This window comes from Arachis stenosperma, chromosome 2 (genome assembly GCF_014773155.1).
Source record: "Arachis stenosperma cultivar V10309 chromosome 2, arast.V10309.gnm1.PFL2, whole genome shotgun sequence".
NCBI classification, from domain to species: domain Eukaryota; kingdom Viridiplantae; phylum Streptophyta; class Magnoliopsida; order Fabales; family Fabaceae; genus Arachis; species Arachis stenosperma.
The window spans coordinates 113,031,658-113,054,642 of NC_080378.1; the positions used below are offsets into that span (position 1 = coordinate 113,031,658).

Consider the following 22,985-nt stretch of genomic DNA (forward strand, 5'->3'; position numbering starts at 1 on the left):
AAGTGTGTATAGAATTTAATCTTTGTTTTAGTATAAGAATTTGGGCGTGTTGTTCCAATCATTGAGGTATCTACATATCAACCAAAAAAGTTAGTAATTACTAGTAAGTATACAGAGTTTTACTCTTGAAGTTTATGTTTAGATTTTTCTCTATGAAGATCTTTGCTTAGAATATAAGAGGGATTGTCAACCATGTTTTAGTTAGCACCTTTAAAGAATTGGTTAGACAGAAACATTCTGATTTGATGCTCTTTTTTTAAACTAGATGTAGTGGCACGAGGGCTAAGGAGATTATCAGAATCCTGGATTTTAAATACTATTGTATGCATGAAATACAGGGCTACAGTGGTGACATTTGGACTTTGTGGAATTGTGACTCCCTACAGGTAACCTGTATTAAAATGCATACTCAGTTTATTCATATGTCTATAAATGATTAATGTAGAGTTCTTTGGGCTTTAATTGCTGTTTATGTAAGTCTCCAAGAAAGCCTTAGAAAGATGTTTTTTGAAAAGATTAAACAGATTGTTTGTAATATAAATATGCCTTGGATGTTAGTTGGCGACTATAATGAAATTGCGGAGGTGTGCGAGAAAAAAGGAGGTGCTAGAATTGATGCCAATGCTTGTAGAAAATTTAAGGATTGGATTAACACCTGCAAGGCTGCAATGTAATAGACCTGGGGTTCTATGGTACAAGGTTTACTTGGAGAGGGGGCAGTGTAATGGTTTGGAGAGAGTTAAACGGTTGGATAGAGCCCTAGCTAATGCTGATTGGAGAAGCTCCTTCTCAGATGCTAGAGTTGAAGTGCTTCCTAGAGTGAGGTCTGATCATCACCCCCTCTTGGTAATTATGAAACTGGAAAGAATGAATAAAGGTGAAAAGTCATTCCGCTATGAGGCTATGTGTAAAACACACCCCAATTTTGATGAATTTGTTTTGAATAATTGGAGTCTCTCTAATTTTTTTCCTGCATCACTCAATTCTCTTGCTGTCAATTTGAAAAAATGGAATAACAATGTCTTCGGCATGTGTTTAAGAGGAAAAGAAGAGTCCTAAATAGAATCAATGGTATCCAAAAAGTTTCGACCTATGGCAGAAATTCCTTTCTCGAAGACCTGGAGCAGCAACTTGTTACAGAGCTTGAAGAAATTCTGAATCAAGAAGAAACACTCTGGCTTCAAAAATCTAGACAGAATTGGATTGTTGACGGAGATAGAAATACCAGGTATTACCATGCAAAAACAGCCATGAGAAGGAAGAAAAATAGAATCCTTAAGCTTTGGAAAAGTGATGGGTAGTGGTGTGACCAACAAGAGGAAGTTATGGAGATGGTCATGAATTTTTTCAAAGCCCTTTACCAAGAAGAGAATGGCAACTGCACCTACCTTAATACAATTTTTACTTTCCCAGAACTACGTAAATAGATCTTAAAGATGCCCTTTCTGTTTCTCCTTCACGCACTCATATTCAAAAAGCGTTGTTTGACATTGGGTCCTTGAAAGCCCCTGGGGAGGATGGTTTCCCAGCCCTCTTCTATAAGGAGAATTGGAATGTAATAAAAGGTTCGTTTATCCCTTTTATTTTACAACTCTGGCATAACCTTCGGATTATTGAATCTATCAATCAAACTCTCATCACTTTGATCCCTAAGGTTCCTAATCCATAATTTGTCTATCAATTTCAGTCTATAGCTCTGTGTAATATTGCTTACAAGACCATCACTAAAATTGTGATCTCTAAACTCAAACCCCTTCTTGTCGATAGCATTTCTCCAAACCAGGCCAGTTTTATACTTGGTAAAATGATACATGACAATGTTATTATTGCCAAAGAGCTGTGGCACAATATGAGAAAATTAAAAGGGAAAAAGAAGTTCATGTCTATAAAAATTGACTTCAAAAAGGCATATAACCGGTTGAAGTGGAGCTTCATTGAAAAAGGTTTTGGAAGAGTTTGGAGTTCCAGACCAATTGAAAAATATCATTCTCTATTGTGTGTCTTCTGTTTCTTACAAAATCCTGTGGAACGGGTGTAAGACGGAGGCTTTTTTGCCTACTCGGGGAATTAGACAAGGTGATCCGATATCACCCTATCTCTTTGTTATGGCTATGGAGAAACTCTCTCACTTGATTGAAGAAAATGTTGTGCAAAGCTACTGAAAGCCTATGAGAGTGGGTCGGGAAGGGCCATCAATTTCTCACATTCTCTTCGCAGACGACCTGTTGCTTTTTGCTGAGGCTTCCACTCAACAAATAGATAATATTGGGAGAGTCCTTGATCTTTTTTGCACTGTGTCAGGATTAAAGATAAATCAAGCAAAATCAACCATATCCTTTTCTAAAAATGTGGAACAAAGCCTGAAGGATAATATCACTAACAGATGCAAGTTCAAGGAAACTGTCGAGCTGGAAAAATACTTGGGTGCTATGATTACCAATGGAAGAACGCATAAAAGAGATTTCAGGAGTGCAGTAGAACGGGTCAAGAATAAACTCAGCGGGTAGAAAGTAGGATGCTTGTCTTTCGCTAGTAGAGTTACTCTGCCTCAATTTGTGTTAACTCCCTCTCTGAACTATGATATGATGCATTCCATTATTCCTAAAGGAGTCTGTCAAGAAATTGAAAGATTGCAAAGAAGGTTCATTTGGGCAGAAAATGCAGGAAAAAGAAAATTTCACAACGTGAGATGGCATATTTTATGCAAACCCAAAACCCTTGGAGGCTTGGGATTCAAATCTCTCGCCTTGATGAATGAAGCCTTCATGCTCAAAGCTTTCTGAAGATTAGTGGTGGATAATGATACTCTATGGGCAAGAGTACTACTGAATAAATATGATAAAGGGAGACAATTTCCTGGTGAGATGAAGGTCAAAGGCTCAGATTCTCAATTTTGGAAAAATCTTAAAAAGGTGATGACGATCTTTGACAAGAATACAAGCTTTTCAATTTGTAACGGTAAATTGATTCACCTTTGGGATGATCTTTGGGTAGAAAATGAACCTCTTCATGAGCACCTAACCAGTAATCAGATCCCTGCGGAGATAAGGAACATGACAGTTATTGAAGTTGTGAAACAAAACAATGATTGGAACTACCCCCTTCTAAAGAATCATCTCCCGGATATCATCATTAACAAAATAAGAGCTATCCACCCTCCCCTTCAAGAAGCAGGTAGAGATCGAATTCGGTGGAATGCAACTCAAAATGGAGATTTTTCTATTGCGAGTGCTTATAAACTTTTAGCATGGCATGGGAAACCACAAGATCAAGTGTGGAATGTGATATGGAAGTGGAGAGGACCCCAAAGAATGCGGTGTTTCTTGTGGGTGACTACACACCAAAAACTCATGATTGCAAAAGAAGATCAAAACTTTTTGGAGCACCCCCCTTCTGCCATAGATGCCAAGGAGGCCAAGAGACCTAAGAGCACCTATTAAGCATCTAGAATTTGGACCCAATTCATTCACTCAGCCTTCCTTCATGATTTCTTTAGAGCTCCCTTCAAAGCGTGGCTCAGATGGAACCTTTCCACTGAGCTGGGTCGTTCAAACCAAATAGATTGGATAACACAAATTGTAGTTACCTACTGGTGGTTATGGCACTGGAAAAATAAGGAGATTTTTATGCCGGGTTTCACCAGGCCTAATGATTCGTTCTCCTTCATTTGCAATCAAGCAATTTTTGATCAGGAATGCTCTTTACAAGCTGTATACTGGAGAGTATAGAAAAAAAGTGAAAAGACAGATTTCATGGTCATGTCCACCTAGCAACTTGGTCAAATTGAATTCTGATGGTGCTTCGTGCGGAAACCTAGGGACGGCATCATGTGGAGGACTCTTACGGGACGAGATGGGGGCATTAGGTTGCTGGATACTGCTCGAACTTGGGAGTCTGTTCAGCTTTCCAAGCAGAGATATGGGGCTTGTTACACGGACTAAAAACAGCCTGGGAGTTGGGAATCAAGAGGCTTATTGTGGATCTGGATTCAAAAGCGCTCGTGGATGCTATTACTAAAGAAAATGCAGAAAACCACCCCATTAATTTGATCAGAATTATCTCTATGTGGTTGAAAAAGAACTGACAAGTTAGAGTAAGTCATACTTATAGAGAAGAAAATAGAGCTGCTGATTTTTTAGTTAGAGAAGGATTAAAGTGTAACCCAAATTTTAATTTTGTTGATGTGCCACCAGGACCTTTGAAACAAATTTTGTTTGATGATTGTAGAAGGGCTTCCTTACCCCCGGTTGATTAGTGTCTTGTAATTTTAGACTTTAGCCCCGTTTAAATACCAAAAAAAAAAACTAATAAGTATAACTAATAAGTATACATGTTCGAAGAAAAATATTCTAATTTAAAAAAAATAAAAATTTAATGAAATAAAAAAGTTAAACTCATAATACCAAAACAAAAGAAAACAGTAGCTAAAATCATAAAATATATTCAGACCAAAAATAGTTTTACATAAATATTTAATAATAAATTATCATAAGCATAAAAAAATTTTCACACTAATATAATCAGTGAATCTAATGAACTACTTAAAGAATTATCAAAAACATAAAAATGATAATTTAAAAAAATTAATGTGTCAAAATTAAATCCATTGAGTTTATTGAAAAAAAAAAGAAAAAAAAATCATATAATAGGTTGGAGAATGGGCATTACAGCCATTACAGCCATTACCAATGATTATGAAACCAAGTATAAAAGTGGATTTGGCTCGACTCAACGCGCGCAAAAACGTAACCGAAACTCGAGTTCCAAATCACACGTTCACACCCCCCAACTCTCACACACTTATAAGGACTTTCTCAGCGCTCTCGTTCTTTCTCCTTCAACGGTTCCAACGACTTTCACTCTCCTCTCTTTTTCTTTCTCTCTCTATCTCTATCTCTCTTCGCCATTGTCGATTCTCGAATCTGCATCCGGAGCTGATAATCGCAACCAGCTTCTGCAAACAACAATGTCGCTTTCGGATTCGGAGACATCTAACAGCAACACGCCTGAGTACAAGCCGTTCAAGCAAATCAGCCACGATCGTGAGATCCATTTCCTTCTGTCTCTCACTTAGTTTATTTTTCCTTGTTCTCTTTTGTTTATGTTTGTTTTTCGAGAAATGTTAGCTCAGAAAATATATCGTAGATGCATTATGGTTCTGCCTTGCTAGCTAGCTGTGAAGCTTCGATGACCAGTTTCTCTTTATATGACAAATCTTTCTCCAGGCAGAGCTCAGTATCGGAGCATCCTCACTTAGAATTCTAGATTTATTCATTTCCTATGCATTTGATCTTGAATTCGAATTCGGATAGTTTTTTTTTTCTCCAAGCGAATTTATTGAATTTCTGGATGCTTCATTCTTCAATTTTTTTCTAGAAAATGAACAGGTATATGCTTTTCCTGTTGAAATGTTTGCAGGATTTAAGTGTAGAAAAATTCCTGGGAAGGAATATTAGATGATTTACATCTGAAATCATATTTTTCATGCTAAGCTCAAAATAGAATACACAGTATTATGCATGCGAAATATCTTCTTATAAATTGGCTGTGGAAGGAATTTGTTCACCGATGAAGAAGACAGAACATAGTATTCCATATATGTGACCTATAGGAAAATCTAATAATTAATAGGAGATTCTTTTAAATATTTAATCAAATCATTTAAATCTATGTAAAAGGATATATTCAAGATGTCCATGAATTAGCTTTACTTCCGTAACTTATTCATGGTTGTTCTGGATGCTCATAGGGCTATTGTATGAAATGCTTAGATCAGCAAAGTCAGGGGATTCGAAAGCATGGAAGGTGTGTCTTAACATTTTATATTTGCATATCTTCAATTCTGATCTAATTCAAGTTGATAGCTGATTTTAACCATTTGTTTTTTTTCTAATTCTGGCAGGTGCTCATAATGGACAAGGTCACAGTTAAAGTAATGTCACATTCATGCAAAATGGCGGATATCACAGACCAAGACGTTTCTTGTAAGAACCCTTATAATATATAGCCTTTTTTGAGTGTACTTTTTTCTTGCTTTTCTTATTTAGTACTCAGTTACTCGGATCGATGGCACAAGCAAAAACATGCCATTGATACCAAATGACACTTTAATTTCAAGAATTTCAAGAAATCAAACATGATGCACTTGATTCTAGTCTGCACGCTGAGATCATCTGCGTTAATATTTTTCAAGCATTAAGCCATGTTTGTTAAGCTCATTTGAACTTTAGTTGTTCAATTTCTTAGCTTTCTGCTTTTCATTTTCCTTGAAGTTTTCTTCAAATATTCATTGAGTCAACTATATATAGAATATAGTGCAACATTTTGCTTTCTGGTTACTGTCAAAATATGGTATTATATAAACTATGGACATCTCATTGCAGTGGTGGAAGACCTTTTTCGGAGAAGGCAGCCATTACCATCTATGGATGCTGTTTATTTCATCCAGCCTACAAAAGAGAAGTAATTTAGTCTTAGTTATATTTTTTTTTTCCTTGAGTTGCCAAAAGGTAGTATTATAAGAATCATATAATAAAATGAAATTATTTTTTAATTCTTGAAGGACTAGTTTTCGATTATAACATAATGTTACAATTTCTGGTATTCATTTTGCAAATTCCCCACTTGTAAATGTGTATTGGAGTTTGTATTCGTGTCTATCTTATCACCAATTTCAACGATATATAGTATATTAGTTTTTTATGATTTCTCTGCTGGCCATTCTTCTCCTCAGTAAACAACATCCAAACATACTCTGAAAACAAGCACAACATAGAAATAGACTAATAAATATAAATTTATAATTTCTATTAAAATAGATCTTTCATTTACAATTTTGAACATATATAATTATCTGCTATAGTATCAGTATTTGAAACTTGCAAAGTGCTGGTAACTTTTTCTATATTTTAAATATTTAACAATATTTTTTTCTGTTATATCTTTCATTTTCACATGCATATTTTTTATCCATATTAAACATCTCTTTTGCTAGCACGCAGTGTGGTCATGTTCTTGTCTGACATGTCTGGAAGGGAGCCCCTATACAGAAAGTATGAGGAGAATTCTACTTTTTCCAACTTTTAAATATTGTACTTATGAGCTTAATCAGAATCAAACTAATTGTTTTATTTTTTTCCCTTTATTTTCTTAATTTTTCTTCTTCTTTTTCCAATCCATTTTCTTTTCCAGAGCGTATGTATTTTTCAGTCACCCAATCCCTAAGGAACTTGTAAACCATATCAAGTGTGATACAAGTGTTTTACCCCGCATAGGGGCCTTGAGAGAGGTAAGGATTTTATTTCCCTTGTATTAAGCTATCAAGGTATATTCTTCATCAAATTACTAAAACTGTTCTTTTCTTTTATCATTTTATTTTTCAGATGAATTTGGAATATTTTCCTATAGATAGTCAGGTATGGAATGATAGAACTGTTCATGCTTCAGTTCAGTGCATGGGAGCATGCATATTGATTGAATTACATGATGTACTATATAGCTGTGTTCCGATTGAATTGAGATAACGCTTTTATAATATTACCTAACAAGATATTTATGTCCTTGATACATGGAAAATAAATTTATATTTAGGAGAATATATACTATACTCTAAGCCTGCTTTGATTCTCCAAAATTTCTTGTACAGTATGTCCAAAACATAACCCAAAATAATTAACTATATGGTTTTTTTGATGTCCTTATGTTCTATAAATGTTAAGACTTAAGTTTTTCATTGAGGAAAAGAGAGATCAGACACAAAGAATAGGATGCAAACCACTGCAGTAGAGTATTTTTTCTGATAATTTATATAGTAATTACGTTATTATATACTGGTACTACTAGTGTGATTGACACTAGTTATTATATTAATTTATTTTTAAACACAATGTTTTCTTGACATTTTGACAATATGTTCTGAGTATGCAATAAAGGAATTATTTATCAACGGAGATCTATATCGCGCAGGCGTTTATCACCGATCATGAGACAGCATTGCAAGAACTTTATGGCAAGATGGAGAATACTCGCAAATTCAATGCATGCTTGAACAGTATGGCAACTCGACTAGCTACAGTTTTCGCTTCAATGAAGGTATTACTTTCGCATGTCCCATTCTGTATTTGTGACGAACTTAGATCGAGGTTATAATGGATTAATTACTTGTCTTTTGTTATTTTCAGCTTCTTCAATTTTACCTGTTCTCGTAGTTTCAGTTCAAGCATATTACGGTTGATCTAATTATACTATCCTAATGTTTCCCATCATGTTAGGAGTTTCCACATGTGAGGTATCGCTCTGTAAAGGCAACTGATGATTATACACCAACAGATCGTGATTTAGTACCTACCAAGCTAGCAGATGCTGTTTGGGACTTGATTACTAAATATAAAACAACTATTCCCAACTTTCCACAAAGCGAAACCTGCGACCTTATCATTGTTGATAGGTCCATAGATCAGGTTAAAAATATGAGCAAGATTACATATTATGAGCAATTTAACTTTTAATACTAAAAAAAGAAAAATATACATGTGAGAAATGTAAAAAAAAAAAAGTGCTACAAAATTCTAAAAACTTTGCTGTGAACGCTTCTCACTGTTTGACAAATGTATGTTTCGGAAAAACATTCACAGATTGCTCCTGTCATTCATGAATGGACGTATGATGCTATGTGCCATGATTTGTTGACTTTGGATGGAAATAAATATGTTCAAGAGGTATAATTTTCCTCTCCGCTTCCTCCCTTACACAAGTTTTTACATTTTGCTGTTGGACATTTGATAGCAATATTTTGTTATACTCTTAATTATATTTTATTACTTTTTATACTAATTTTCAAAGTTCAGACTTAAATAAATTAATTGATATAATACAATCAACCAATAATTAAATACATTTAGTTGTATTTATAATAAGTTATGTTTATATTAAAACTAGAGGTAAATTATTTATACTATATAGTATATTTTAATAAATGTTATATTAAAAATATGTTAGAGAATATATTATAAATAGATTTTGAATTTATTTATTTTTTAAAAAGACATAGGTTATTTATATTAGAGTTATATAAAATTGCATTTTCATCTTTTTTTTTGCATTATTGCTACACTTTGTCTTTTCTTACTTTTTTTTTGTTTGTAAATAAAAATGTTATATTAAATTTAAGAAATCTTTTACAATTAGTATAAGAGATTAAAAAACGAAGAATAGTAAAAGTCTTAATATGTATAAGTTATGTTATATTAAATTTAAAAAATCTTTTACAATTAGTATGAGAGATTAAGAAATGAAGAATAGTAAGAGTCTTAATATGTATAAGTTGTAAAATTTGAATATTTGTAACTGAAATTTTTTATAATTATTATTATTATGACACTTTTAATATTTGTTTATTGTATTTAATTAGTACTTGATGTTTCAATTGAATAATAATAGATAAGAGTTTTTTGTTTTAATTTTTTTAAAACATTTTATTTTACTAAATAATGATTGGTTGATTTTCATCTTTTGCCAAGTCATTAGAATTACTGATGTGGCATCATTAGTAAAGAAAAGATGGCTTAAACTCATTGTGGAGAGAGTTGTTATCAGCTTTTATATAGATAGATAGATAGATAGATAGATAGATAGATAGATAGATAGATAGATAGTGAGGTTAATATGTCTTTCTTCTAATGAAAAGTATATTGTTTATGTTGTTTATTTTACTAAACTTTATATATTATATTAATTTTAATTGAATTCACATATTATAATTTCTAAATATTGGCATATATGTATCTTATTGGCGTCCATTTTACTATTTATATTTTGTTTCAGATTCCCAGCAAATCAGGAGGCCCACCTGAGACAAAAGAGTTCATTTTAGATGAAAATGATTCAGTCTGGGCTGAACTTCGCAATACACATATAGCAGATGTATGTTTTTTGTTCACTGTTATCAGCTTACACGCAAATATAGTTAATACGTGAAGTACCAATGCTCTTTTACAACCTAAAATTTCAGGCTAGTGAAAGATTGCATGACAAGTTTACCAACTTCGTGCAAAAGAACAAAGCTGCCCAACTCCATGGAAGGTTTGTACTCACACCTTTCTCCTTCATTTATACTTTATAGTAAATTTTGGCCAATTCATAAAATACAAGGTCAAACTAAGGTCCTTATTGCTATCATTCATTTGATTCTGTCTTCCATCTCAACTTCATTAAACGTTATCTTCTGTGTGAATGTTATCAATTGATAGGATTATATGACGAAAGTTAGCATAGGTAACTACAAATATTACTGAATCCGCCTTTAATGGTTAATCCTTCGACAGTACAGGAATTAATTAGAGAAATGTTAAACGTGTTTATATTGTACATTGGATCAAGTCATGAACTCACAATTAATTATCATTGGGTTGAACTGCTGAAACACCCAATCCAATGGTGATGAATGTGTGGATCAGCCTTATATATATATATATATATATTGTAAAGTAATTATTCCTATTATTACTAATTAGATAATGCAGATTTAGACTTCAGCATTGGAAATTTATACGGGTCTGGAGTTTCAGTGATATTGGGATATTAAAGACATGCAAAACCTTAATTTAGTTCTCTCAAGTCACAATTCAAGATAACCAGCTTCTGATGAATTATAGTTCAAATGAATTGAATCCCTATTCCTCTAGTTAGAGGTACATAGATAAACTATTTTTTGCTCGGAAAAAGGGGGATTGCGGGCCTCGGAATTACATTATAGTCTTTTTGGAGGCATCAATACAGTTACATATCAAACCTTCTCTTTATAAGCTTTCATTAGTTTTCCCCTTCTATCATTTTCACTTAATTATTTGACTATTTCTTTTAAACATGAAGCTAGTGCCACATACTTAAGTAAGTATAAATTTCATTCTCTGCAGAGATGGTAATGAATTATCTACACGTGACTTGCAAAAAATGGTTCAAGCCTTGCCTCAGTACACTGAGCAAATGGAAAAGATTTCGCTCCATGTGGAGGTTCTTTTTTTACCATCTTCTATTTTTACTTTCTATGTTTATTTAATTTTATGAGAACTGCTTAGAAACAATATTTGGGTATAGCTTTAATTATAACAATAGTGTTTAGAGGACTCAAAGGACACCCTCTATGAAAATCCATGCTGAGCGTAGTGTTAGACGACATTAGCAAAAGATTATATGATTATTCCAAGATGATGATAAAGGTTACTAATTAGCTGGGTTTAATTTTGATGCATTGAGTTTTATGCTATTAATAAATGGGAATTGAACTTTTATAAGAGAAATATTTCCTTACACGGACAATTGTTCTTGATAAATTCAATGCAGATAGCTGGAAAGATCAATACAATTATAAGAGAAAATGAGCTTCGAGATCTAGGACAATTAGAGCAAGATCTTGTATTTGGGGATGCTGGAGCAAAGGAAGTTATCAACTATCTTCTAAAAAAGCAGGTCTTTTACTGAAGGCTCAACATCATTTGTTGCTTAACATACAATAATGTACACTTCCTTAGTTTCTTTTATTTACATTTTGCACCACATGCAGGATCTAAATCCGGAATATAAATTGCGCTTGTTGATGATTTATGCAATTGTCTATCCTGATAAGTTCGAGGGTGATAAAGCCACAAAACTAATGCAGGTCCTCTGAAAATATGCTTCTTTCATTATTCTTCAACTCCAAACTTACTTATACGGAAGTTATGGATACAAGTTCCTAATAATAAGCATGAAAATCCTTCTTTCTATGCATACCTCCGAAAGTTATAATACAAGACGTTCAGTACTATGATCAGATAAATGTCCGTCTGAAGTTTAGTGGATAAAATTCATCATGGAATTGAACTGTCATGTGCGGGCGCCTAGCTTTGACCTGCTACATGTTCATGTCACATTTTTAGAACTTAGGAAATCATTTCACTTTCACACACTTATCTATGACGCGCTCTTACATAAACCCAGCTAAGTTGTCTAAGACACCAAAAAGAATAGGTTACCTCTGGATGTCACATCATTAGTTTTCTTGGTATATAAATGAAATTTGTCAAGACCAAGATGAACAAATAAAAAAAATACCAAGTGAATAAATTAAATCAGATTTTGAAGTCTGATATGTTTTATTTTTGTGGACCGTTCTGGTTTTCCAGGCATTGTGAATTTATCAACCTGTAATTTTTGTAAGTCAAACGGAAGAAGTTACCATATACAATTATATATGCCCTACAGAATTTTCTTTTACAAAAGTGTATAACTGTATATAACTTATATTATAGAAGTTCAGGCTATCAAATGTTATTAAATGGTTGATTTGTGTTTGTAATCAGTTGGCAAAATTATCACCCGATGACATGAAAGTAATTAGTAATGTGCAATTACTTGCGGGATCAGCAAACAAGAAGTCGACTACCAGCAGCAGTGGTTTCTCACTCAAATTCAGTAATCATCAAAAGGTAATTTTTTTTACTCCCTAGGCTTAATAACTCTCACAGTGGTTAATGAAAAAATTATATACATCTGAGTTATTATTTTCGGATAAATGGAGTAGTCATTTTATGCTTATGAAGAGACAATAATTCGGATTTAAAATGTTTCTGGATGAAACTAATATTTTCATTAGAGAATGCTCCCTTGCATTCCCTGTTGTAATAAAAATCTCTTCACGATCAATGTGTAAACTTTTTGTATTGCATAGACAAAACAAGCAGCACGAAAAGATCGTTCTGACGAGGAAGAAGAAACATGGCAACTAGTTCGATTTTTTCCCATGATAGAGGTATGACTAAATATCATGAGTGCTCTGCTTTAATCTCCCTGATTGTTTTCCATTTATGATTATTTACTAGAAAACTCCGTCACTAGAGATTACATGTTGATAACTTTAGGTAAATCTTGGATAATAATTCTTACGGTTAAATAACATCCTTCAATTTTTTGTATGATATCTAAGTCTTTGTTATTTTATTCTTGTCATTAGCCCACTCCTGTATATCATGTTAAGTTGTTAACCAAATTTCACATTTTAAGTCTAGATAAAAGATTGATTTTTAGAATTAAATTAAAATCATTCGATTCTAATAATAATTAAATAACTTTTGCCTAATTAATTTTCCTATCATGATGATAAAACATCGTTACTCCAAGTACTTTGCATGTTAATTTAGTTAAATTTCATGATTATGTTACATAGATGTTGACATAATTGATTTTCATCTCTGTCTTATTACCAAATGTATTGGTTAATTATCTGTTGCGCACCATAATGAGTATCACACTTGAAATCTGGACAAAACTAGTTTTCTCATATTTGTATTCTCTTCTCATATATATAGTGCAATTTATACCAATGATAGCACAAAGATTCTGTGGCATATGAAAATGTAACCGTAGATGAGGCTTCCTAAGCTACGTTTTATGCATGCATTCATGTTATCACCGAATGTATACTTCCTTATCATATAGTGGCATTTATCCTCGTATGACCAATTAATGTGAGCCATGAAATCTTTATATTTTCCTAATAAATACTTCAATGCCATCTTCATTCAAATGTTCTTTACGTTATATCATCAATGTAAAATTGAAGTATAGATTGTACTGCGTTTGGCAGGAGATCATTGAAGATCTCAATAAGGGGCAGTTATCAAAGAATGATTATTCATGCAAAAATGAACCAGCCCCTGTTCCCAAACAGGCTCCTGTTGGAACCAACCAACGCACCGCGGCAGCTGCAACTACTGGCGGACCCAAATCAAGGAGGACCGCAAACTGGGCACGTCGAGGATCAGACGATGGATATTCAAGGTGACATGAAATTCTTCCCTTGTGCTTAGTAAGGATAGCTTATTTTTGTTATGGATAATCAGAGTTAGGCACACCTCTAGCATATTACATACTATGAGTGTGAGTGAAAGGGTTTGATATAGAGTATCACGAGTAAATACAACTAACAGAATTATAAGTGCGGTAATTTAGTACATGTGAACAGTAACCGTATAGGTAGATAGGACTATATAGTAAATAGCACTCGTACAGTGAACAATAAAATAGTACTATGTCAGCAACAAAATAACACTCTCAATTTAACGTGGAAAACTCCAAAATTATCGAGTGAAAAACCACGGGCCAAATTTCAAAAATATCCATTATATTTAATCATAGTTACAATATAGTATGATCATAATAGACACTTTTTTTTATAATTTATAGTAACTAATAAGTAGTAGAGAATTTACCTAAGATCCAATAGTTATTCTTTACAATACTTTTATTTTGGATTTGGATCCTCTAAAGTTTAAATTTCACTTTAGAGAGTAAAGTGTGATCTCTCACCATTTATTTTATAAGTGGGACCAAGAATAAATATGAAAGAGAAACTATTCAAGAGTAGAAGATCACACTTTACTCTCTAAAGTAAAATTCAAACTTTAGAGGATTCAAATTCCTTTTATTTTATATTATACACTTTACAACACTATACTTACTATAAAATATCACACTCAAAGAAAACCACAAGAAGCTTTAATTTTTTATTGCTTGTGTCTTGGTGCCCTTAACTCATGCACCAAAGGCCTCCTTTTATAGTCTCCAAATACTAAAGTGCCAGCTATCACTAACAGAAGTGCCAAATTTTTTCTAAATACGGTGCCTAACATTGTTTGAAGAAAGTAACAAAAGGCAATCCACGTTTCCAACAATCTCCACCTTGACTTACATTTTGCAATAGTTTTCAACTTCTGCAAACATTGACTAAGTTTAAACAATGTTTAAATTTGTCAAGAGACAAACGTTTAGTCGTCATGTCTGCTAAGTTCTCAGCTGTAGTTATTTTTTGAATAATAACAACGTCAGTATTTATACTTTCTCTGATAAAATGAAGCCAGACTCAATATTCCTAGTCCTTTCATGATAGACTGAATTCTTAGCCAAGTGAATAGCATTTTGACTATCACAATATATGATTGGTACTACTACTTGATTCAATCCAAAACTATCCAAAAGACCAGGCAATCAAATACCTTTTTTACAGCCTCAGTCAATGCCATGTACTTAGCTTCAGTTGTAGATAATGTAACTATAGATTGCAACATCACCTTCCAGTTTCAGTTGTACATCCAAAGACTGCAAAGATATAAGATGTCAATGATCTCCTTTTTATCTAAATCGCCTGCATAATTAGAATCAATATAGCCAACAATTTCACGGTTCTTCTGACCATCAAACACCAAACATACATTCGTCGAGCCTCTCAAGTATCTCATAATCCATTTCATAGCTTCCCAGTGTACCTTTTCAGGATTGCTCATAAATCTGCTGATTACGTTTACTATTTGTGAAATATCTGGTCTAATGCATACCATGACATACATGAGACTGCTAATAATACTAGAGTATGATATACGAGACATAAGCTTCACTTCCTCCTTGTTTTCGGACATTCTTTTGAGGATAACTTAAAATGGGTAGCTAACGGAGTTCCAATTGGTTTAGCTTGATCCATATTGAAGCGTTGTAGTACTTTTGTAATGTAACTATGTTGTGTTAAACACAACCTACCACAATGCCTCTCCCTATGAATCTCCATTCCCAGAATTTTCTTTACTGTACCAAACTCCTTCATCTCGAATTCCTTTTCCAACTGAGCTTTCCACATACTAATTTCAGCTTTATCATTTACTGCAATTAGCATATCATCAAAACACAACAGATAAATTCGTGAACTATCTAGAAGTTTCTTAGAGTAGATGCAATTATCATATTGATTTATGTGATAACCAATACTAATCATAAAAGCATCAAACCTCTTGTTCCATTGTTTAGGGAATTGCTTCAAATTGTACAATGACTTCTTCACCAAGAAAACATTATCTTTTTTCTCAAGATCTATAAATCCTTCTAGCGGACTCATGTAGATTGTTGCCTCTAACTCACCATGTAAGAAAGTCGTTTTTACATCAAGCCGTTCAAGCTATAAGTCAAACGTACTTACAGTAGCTAATATGCCTCGAACAGAGCTATTTTTAGCAACATGAGAGAATATTTAATTGAAGTTGATACCTCCTTCTGAATATAGATAGCATTTTGCTACTAGTCTTGCGTTGGACCTGGGAGGTTTAATACCAGGAATACCTTTCTTTCTTTTGAATACCCATTTGCATCTAATCCCTTTTTTCCCTTTGGAAGTTCCACCAACTTCCACATTTGATCTTTGTGAAGAGATTCAATCTTCTCATTTATTACATCTTTGTGAAGAGGTTCAATCCCTCTTTTTGATTCACATGCATCGTGCACATTCCAGAAGTGTTCTACTCATACGTTCTGCAACTCCATTTTGCTGTGATGTACAGTATGGTGCCTCACTATATTAGTATTTCTGGAGAACTCAGCAAATTCTTGACTTCAAAATCCTCTACTATTGTCGGTTCTTAATCTCTTAACTAACCGTCCAGTTTGCTTCTCAGCTATGGCCTTGCATTGCTTGAATTCGCCAAACACTTTATCTTTTTTCTTCAAGAAAAAATCCTAGACCTTTCTGGAATTATCATCGATCAATGTGAGAAAATAATGAGCTTCACCCAGTGAGTTGATTGGGGCAGGACCCCAAACGTCTGAGTAGACATACTCCAATATTCCTTTGCTATTGTGTTTACCAGAGTTGAACTTTACTCGTTTCTATTTTTCAAAGACATAGTTTTCACAAAAACCAAGTTTACAAGTAATTACAACTCTTCTAATCCTTTCAGCAAGTATTTGCTAGCAAGTATAGACATTTTTTTCTCACTCATATGACCAAGTATCATATGCCACAGTCCTGTAGCATCATTATCACCTTTCTCTAAGGATAAGACAACAACATTTTCACTAACTGTGCTCTTTTGCAAAAGATAGATCCCACCATGAAGCTTTTCTTTCATCACCGCCACTGAGCCGTTGAATACCTTCAAAAAATCACCTTCATAAGTGAATTTGTAATTTTTTTTTTGACAAAGACACTCGAGGAAATCAGATTTTTATCTAGTTCTGGTACCATATCTGATCCTATTCGTACCTCTCCTTCATCTATAACTAGAATCTAGTTATCTCCCAGTCTTTCATATTTTTGTAGAAAGTAAAAAGATCTTTACTAGGTGTCATGTGAAAACATGTTCCAGAATCTATGATCTACTAGTCTCTGTAGTTACCAGTAAATATGGTTACAGAGAAACCAGTGTCACGGTCATCAAAACTCTCAATTATTAAGTTGGCAGAATTTCCTAATTTCTTCATCCTTTATGGACAATTTCTTCTAATGTATTCTGGCTACTGGTAATGAAAGCACTTAACATACTTGTGCTTCCTAGACTTTGATACTCTCTTACTGGAGCTTGTAGATCCTCTTTCTTTACTACGTCCTCTTGTCACAAACAATCCATCTGCGGGTGATTTAACAGTGGATCCAGATATTAATTTCTGATTTTTTTTTGTCATCAGTGCATCTTTGACATTTTGCATTGTGATTTCGAATCTATCATATAGTATGATATCGCAGAATTTATCATACGAGGAAGGTAGTGACATCAATAGGATTATAGCTTGATAAACATCTTCTACTATTATTCCGGATGCTCCAACATTGGATATCATTTTGTTGAAGTCATCTATATGCTCCGGGATCATCTTGTTTCCAGTATACTTGAAGGTGTACAATTGTTTCTGTTGATACAACTTGTTGGAAAAGGTCTTTATAGAATATTTATTCTCTAAAGCCTTCCATATGGAATTAACAGTTGTTTCTTTCATAACCTGTTGCAAGACATTGTTTGCAAGACTTAGTGGTATAATATTCTGTGCTTTAGCCATTGCCTCTTTCTTTTCTTTTTCAGAAAACAATGCTGGAAATTTACTTTCACCTTGTAGTGTATTTACCATAATGGTCTAGTGGAGACTCCATCTTCAACTTTCATAAGCTTAAATCATTTGAACGGTCAAATTTCTCTCTTTCAAATTTTGGTTCCAACATCTTGGATATGAAACTAATGGTTATCAGTAGCTAAGAGAAGGGGGGTTGAATCTTAGCCCCTTTTTGCTTAGTAACACCTGTTGGTCTTTGGAATGATTTCTGGAGACTTTTTGCTTTTTGTCTCGTGCCCAGCCACGAGACTTTTTCTTTTTATCTCGTAACCAGGCAAGAGAAACAGAAATGGAGTAGAAGAGAGAGAAAATCACACCACGAAATATCTTGGTTCAGCTGCCAAGTGCAATGCAACCTACATCCAGTCTCCATCACAACAATGATGGAATTTCACTATAATCTTCATTGATTACAAACACCAATTCTCTCTAGGAATTACCCTTCCTATTCGGGACAAGTCCAGACTCTAAACCCCAATCCTGAACTTGACTTGGTCACAACCAAGCTTTTCAACTGCTAAGTGCTAACCCAACTTGCAAGGGGATTTCCACAGAATCATGAAACACAACACAGATGTACAAATGACCTCTAAGGACATCTATGACTTTTTCTTTTAATTTTTCACACTCTGTCTTTTTCCGCTCTATGGCTTTTTCTTACAAACCTCATTGTTTGCCTTTTTCCATGAGACTCAAGACAGACAAAATTAAACAGAAAAATACAAAACAGAATACATTAAAGGAGAAGAAAATCTGTTAGCTTAGGTAGTTATGTGAACACTGTGCCTTGCACTCTCACTCCTTGCTTCAAGCCCTGACTGTTCTCCCTTATTTATAAAAGGGGAAGTCTCCACGGTTGAAACTAAAAATCAAGCTAAACTTCTTCTTCTTCATGCAAACCGGTTCAGCCAGAAAGAAAGGAGAAGTAACCGAATGCTATATCCAACATGCAATTACCTCTGGTTCTTCGTTGGTCACCAATAAGCATCAATCCGAGCCATCCCTTCTTGCTTGCACTCCAAGAAGGACTCCTAGCCCTTGATGCTTCATGATGCATGACAGCTTCTCCTACTCCAACTTCTGCCTCCTCCATCACGTAGCTACTGTAGCTACCTCCTGTGATGGTTGAGCAAAATCAGAGTCAAGCCATCCCTCCAAGGATCTTCTCCTTGCTGGCCGAGATCTTCTCATCCATTTTTGGTATGGAGAGGCTGAACTTACTTCACCAAATCTTACATTTCTTGGTTGAAGATCTCAGCCACAACATACTTTTTGTTTTATTTTTCTTGCCATCATTGTGATGGTCTTTAGCTTGCTTCTAACTTCATCTTGATAACTTGCAAAAGCTTCCATGGTTGGTGTGATGGAAGTGACCGAAAGTGAGAAAAGAGATGAGAGAGAAGATAGAGTAGAAAGAAAAGCAATTAAATGAGTTTGAATAAAGTAATCAAAAGTGAGTTGCTTTTACTTCCCTCTTTGCTGAGTAGCGTGCCTTCATTAAGGCCAACTATCTAATCAATCATAATTTCTCTCTCATGGTTCCAATGACTGCATTAATTCATCTTAATAAAATTTGAATTCCATCACATAATAAAGAGATGAGATCCATTGGAAGCATGAAGCATAACATTTGCTTTTCTCTCAAGATTGGTTTCGGATCAAGCAAGCTAGTAAGCAAAATAATTTGGGCTCATAGTAAAGATTAAATTCTGGCCTAACTAAATAATTCAGCCAACATTCATATTATAATTGTGCATAAGACTGATTTTACTGGGCTTGTTTACCAAGATATTGGCCCAATTTAGCAAGACTTTATTTCAGCTCACATAATCATATCAATTTAACATCAAGGCTAAAGGTAAAATGCATATATGGGCTTCCAACAATTTTCTTTTATTTTCGGCTCAATCAACACCTGCACTACAAAATTATTTTAATTAGCATATAAGAATTGAAATCAAGTTAATAATTTTACAATTAATCATATTAATAATGTTTGGTCATCACTAATATTCAATTAGAGTCTTCCAAACTCATGAGAATCCAAAAATAACTCTCTAATAACAAAGAACAACTCTTTTTCTGATGTAGAAAATAAGACAGTGCTATAACCGCAAAGCATGCTAAGATTGAACTTTATCTTAAAACTAAGTGGCTCTGGTACCACTTGTTATAAGTATTAATGAGTACTAGAGAGTCTACCTATAATTCAGTGTTTATTCCTCACAATAATGTGATTTTATATTACACACTCTTTATAATATTACATTTACTATAAAATATCACACTAAGAAAAACCACAAAAAGCTTTTATTATTGATACTGTTTTGATGCCCTTAACTCATGCACCAAAGGCCTCTTTTTATAAGCTTTAAAACAAGTACTATAACGCCAGCTATCACCAACTTAAAGTGCCAAATTTCTTCTAAATACGGTGCCTAACTTTCTTTGAATTTTCCTTTATTTGGTGGCCAACATTGTTTGGAAAAAATGGCAAAGGGCAAGCCACTTACGTTTCCAACAATTTTTTTCCCAAAAAAAATATTTGCTAACATCTGGGTTCGTTAGGTTTTAAGTTTGCCAAGCAGAACAAATATCTTAGTTTATACTTATGAAAAGCATCAATTCTCCTCCTAAAAATAATATCAAACCCATTTAACGTGTATCATAGCGGAAAATACAGAAACAAAATGTAAAAGAGAAAGCAATTGTATTGAGCAAATTATATACACTTTTCTTTTTCAAATAAACTAGATTTAGATCATCATTGTAACGCAAGGAACAAAATTCGAGTAATATATTTTTCCTTTTATAAAAAGAAATAATTAAATCGTTCCGATCCTCTTGACAAACAAATATGTTAGCATCATATAGAAACCTTTTGTAATGAGTGACATGAAAGTGGACAGAAAATTCACAAGATATTTTGTAATAACAGCTATATATTTGAGTGAAATTGTGATAATTATCTTAAAATTGGTGTTTAAGTATTGTTTATTTTTTCTTAATCTATTATTGAATCAACATAAAAAGTTAAATTAAAGATAGAGAAATATTAATCTCATTGCATAGAATGAGAGCAAGATATTTTTGTTAGCTGAGATACGAGGAAAAAAAGGGAAAGAAAATGATTTAAAATATTAAAGTAAACTGCATTTTACTCATGAAGCCTTTCATTTCCCTGTTTTCACCTCCTAGCATACCCTTAACACAAATTTTTGTATTTAAAGAAAATGAATTGTACTTTGATATGAATTTGTTTCAACCCTCAACTTATAGCTTTCCTGTTTCTTCTTTAGTGACTCCACTTTGAAGAACACCGGCGGTGCTGATTTCAAGAAGATGGGAAAGCGAATCTTTGTGTTTATGATTGGTGGAGCTACTCGATCTGAGGTAGAATACGATCGGGTACTGCTGTAAATATCTATGGGATTTTGCAATTTTCCAATATCAGCTAATGAAACTATTCTGTTAATTTTCAGCTACGAGTTTGCCACAAGTTGACAACAAAACTCAAAAGAGAAATAATCTTAGGTACTTCTTGCATGGATGATCCTCCACAATATCTTACGGTAATAATAACCCTTCTTAATCACTTTCTGCAAATTCTCCCACATGGTATAATTGCTTAAGAGCTTTAATCACTTATGCAATGTTCTAATAAAATGAAGTGAAAGACCATTATGTGAATTTTGTAGAAATTCTTTCCTTCTCAAAGGATTTTTTTTTTCTCTACATACTTCTCTTAGTAATATATATTTCTTTTCAAATAAATCCTACATCTACATCTAAATGTTTAAAAGAATAAAAATATAGAGGTTACTTTTTGAGGTGTACATTATATTTTTATCTTCAAACTATTTAGTAAATTAGAACATAATAATATAAATATGGCTTAATTTATATATTCCTTTTATTTAAAAATACAAATTATTCTAACATTAATTTATTTCTATAGACAATGATCAATAACTTGATTATAATATCACTCTTAGGCACTATATTTTTGAAATAGAGTAATACAAATAAAATCTGTATACACAAGTAAAGAGTGGAACATACAATACAATTGTATATGTTGACTTTTCAAACTAACCCACAAATTTCACATGTTGGTTTATTGAAAAATTAATCATTTTTTAAAATGGAGGGGGTATCCTTTTAACGTTTATGACTTTGATTTCCTCTTTCTAGCAGCTTTTATAGAATTGACCTTCACTTGCTAACGTTAATCGCTTACTTAAGGCACTAAATAGAAGGAGGATATTTCATATTCGAAACTCCTATGTAAATAACCAGTTTTATTTAATAGGGACGTAAAATGCAAAAACAAGATGTGTTTTTTGCGTTTTATATAACGATTTTTCATTTTTGTGGTTACACTTGTATTACAAACTTAACATTTTACAGTTCTTTTTGAGTGCAGTCATAAAAAATAGTTGTTTACAAAACATTTATCTTTCATATTTATTTGGTGTCTCCTTGGGTTCTCTTGTTGGTTAATTTTCATTTTTCTAATTGTGGTGAAATGTTACAGAAACTGAAGCTATTGTTAGAGGATATTCCTACACTGAATGGTCTCGGGATATAAGTAATTATCTATGAAGATTGCTGGCAGGAAGTTAAAACAGTTTGGCTATACTTTTGTATCCCTAAACTTATAGATAGCTAGTGACCTAGCTAGTGTATGTCCTCATGACAAAGGCACCCAATTTTTATTTTATTTATTCTATTTATTTTTTTACCTTATACAAACTTTACCTCCCACCACTTGGTATATAAATATATATTTGATGACGATATTAATAAATTCAAATTAGTTACATACTGATGTTATATGTAAAGAATACAATTCATCATCTGCCCTGATACATAAGCTCCTTAATAATTGATGAGTAGTACAATGTACTTAAACCCATTATTAGCTGGTTAGAGCTAATTTTGTAAAGAACCAATACGCTCTGGATAGTTGTTATGCATATAGTCATATACCTCTTGTTGATAAGTGATGTTATTTTCTGCAAATTAATATTCTCTTCTTTTTTACTATATATATCGCATCATGATTTGATTTTCGACACAAG

At 33.3% G+C, this 22,985-nt stretch overlaps 1 protein-coding gene across 1 annotated transcript; it reads left to right on the top strand.

Annotated features, from left to right (window-relative positions):
* Window positions 1–4,848: 4,848 nt before the first annotated feature.
* LOC130961723 (protein transport Sec1a-like) lies at window positions 4,849–22,708 on the top strand. Its single transcript, XM_057887710.1, has 21 exons — window positions 4,849–5,042; window positions 5,750–5,805; window positions 5,903–5,984; window positions 6,384–6,462; window positions 7,002–7,052; window positions 7,192–7,288; window positions 7,383–7,415; window positions 7,966–8,091; window positions 8,271–8,459; window positions 8,634–8,717; window positions 9,823–9,921; window positions 10,010–10,080; window positions 10,914–11,010; window positions 11,341–11,466; window positions 11,561–11,656; window positions 12,339–12,464; window positions 12,707–12,787; window positions 13,622–13,815; window positions 21,201–21,294; window positions 21,384–21,473; window positions 22,439–22,708. Exons 1-21 carry the CDS (start codon window positions 4,967–4,969, stop codon window positions 22,490–22,492), a joined length of 2,001 nt encoding a protein of 666 aa, XP_057743693.1. The 5' UTR covers window positions 4,849–4,966; the 3' UTR covers window positions 22,493–22,708.
* The last annotated feature ends 277 nt before the right edge of the window (window positions 22,709–22,985 follow it).

Coding starts and splice junctions, on each gene's coding strand:
- LOC130961723 (XM_057887710.1), top strand. CDS start 4,967: ATGTCGCTTTCGGATTCGGAGACATCTAACAGCAACACGCCTGAGTAC. Junction 7,289..7,382: donor GCATAGGGGCCTTGAGAGAG/GTAAGGATTTTA, acceptor TTTATTTTTCAG/ATGAATTTGGAATATTTTCC. Junction 11,657..12,338: donor AAGCCACAAAACTAATGCAG/GTCCTCTGAAAA, acceptor GTTTGTAATCAG/TTGGCAAAATTATCACCCGA.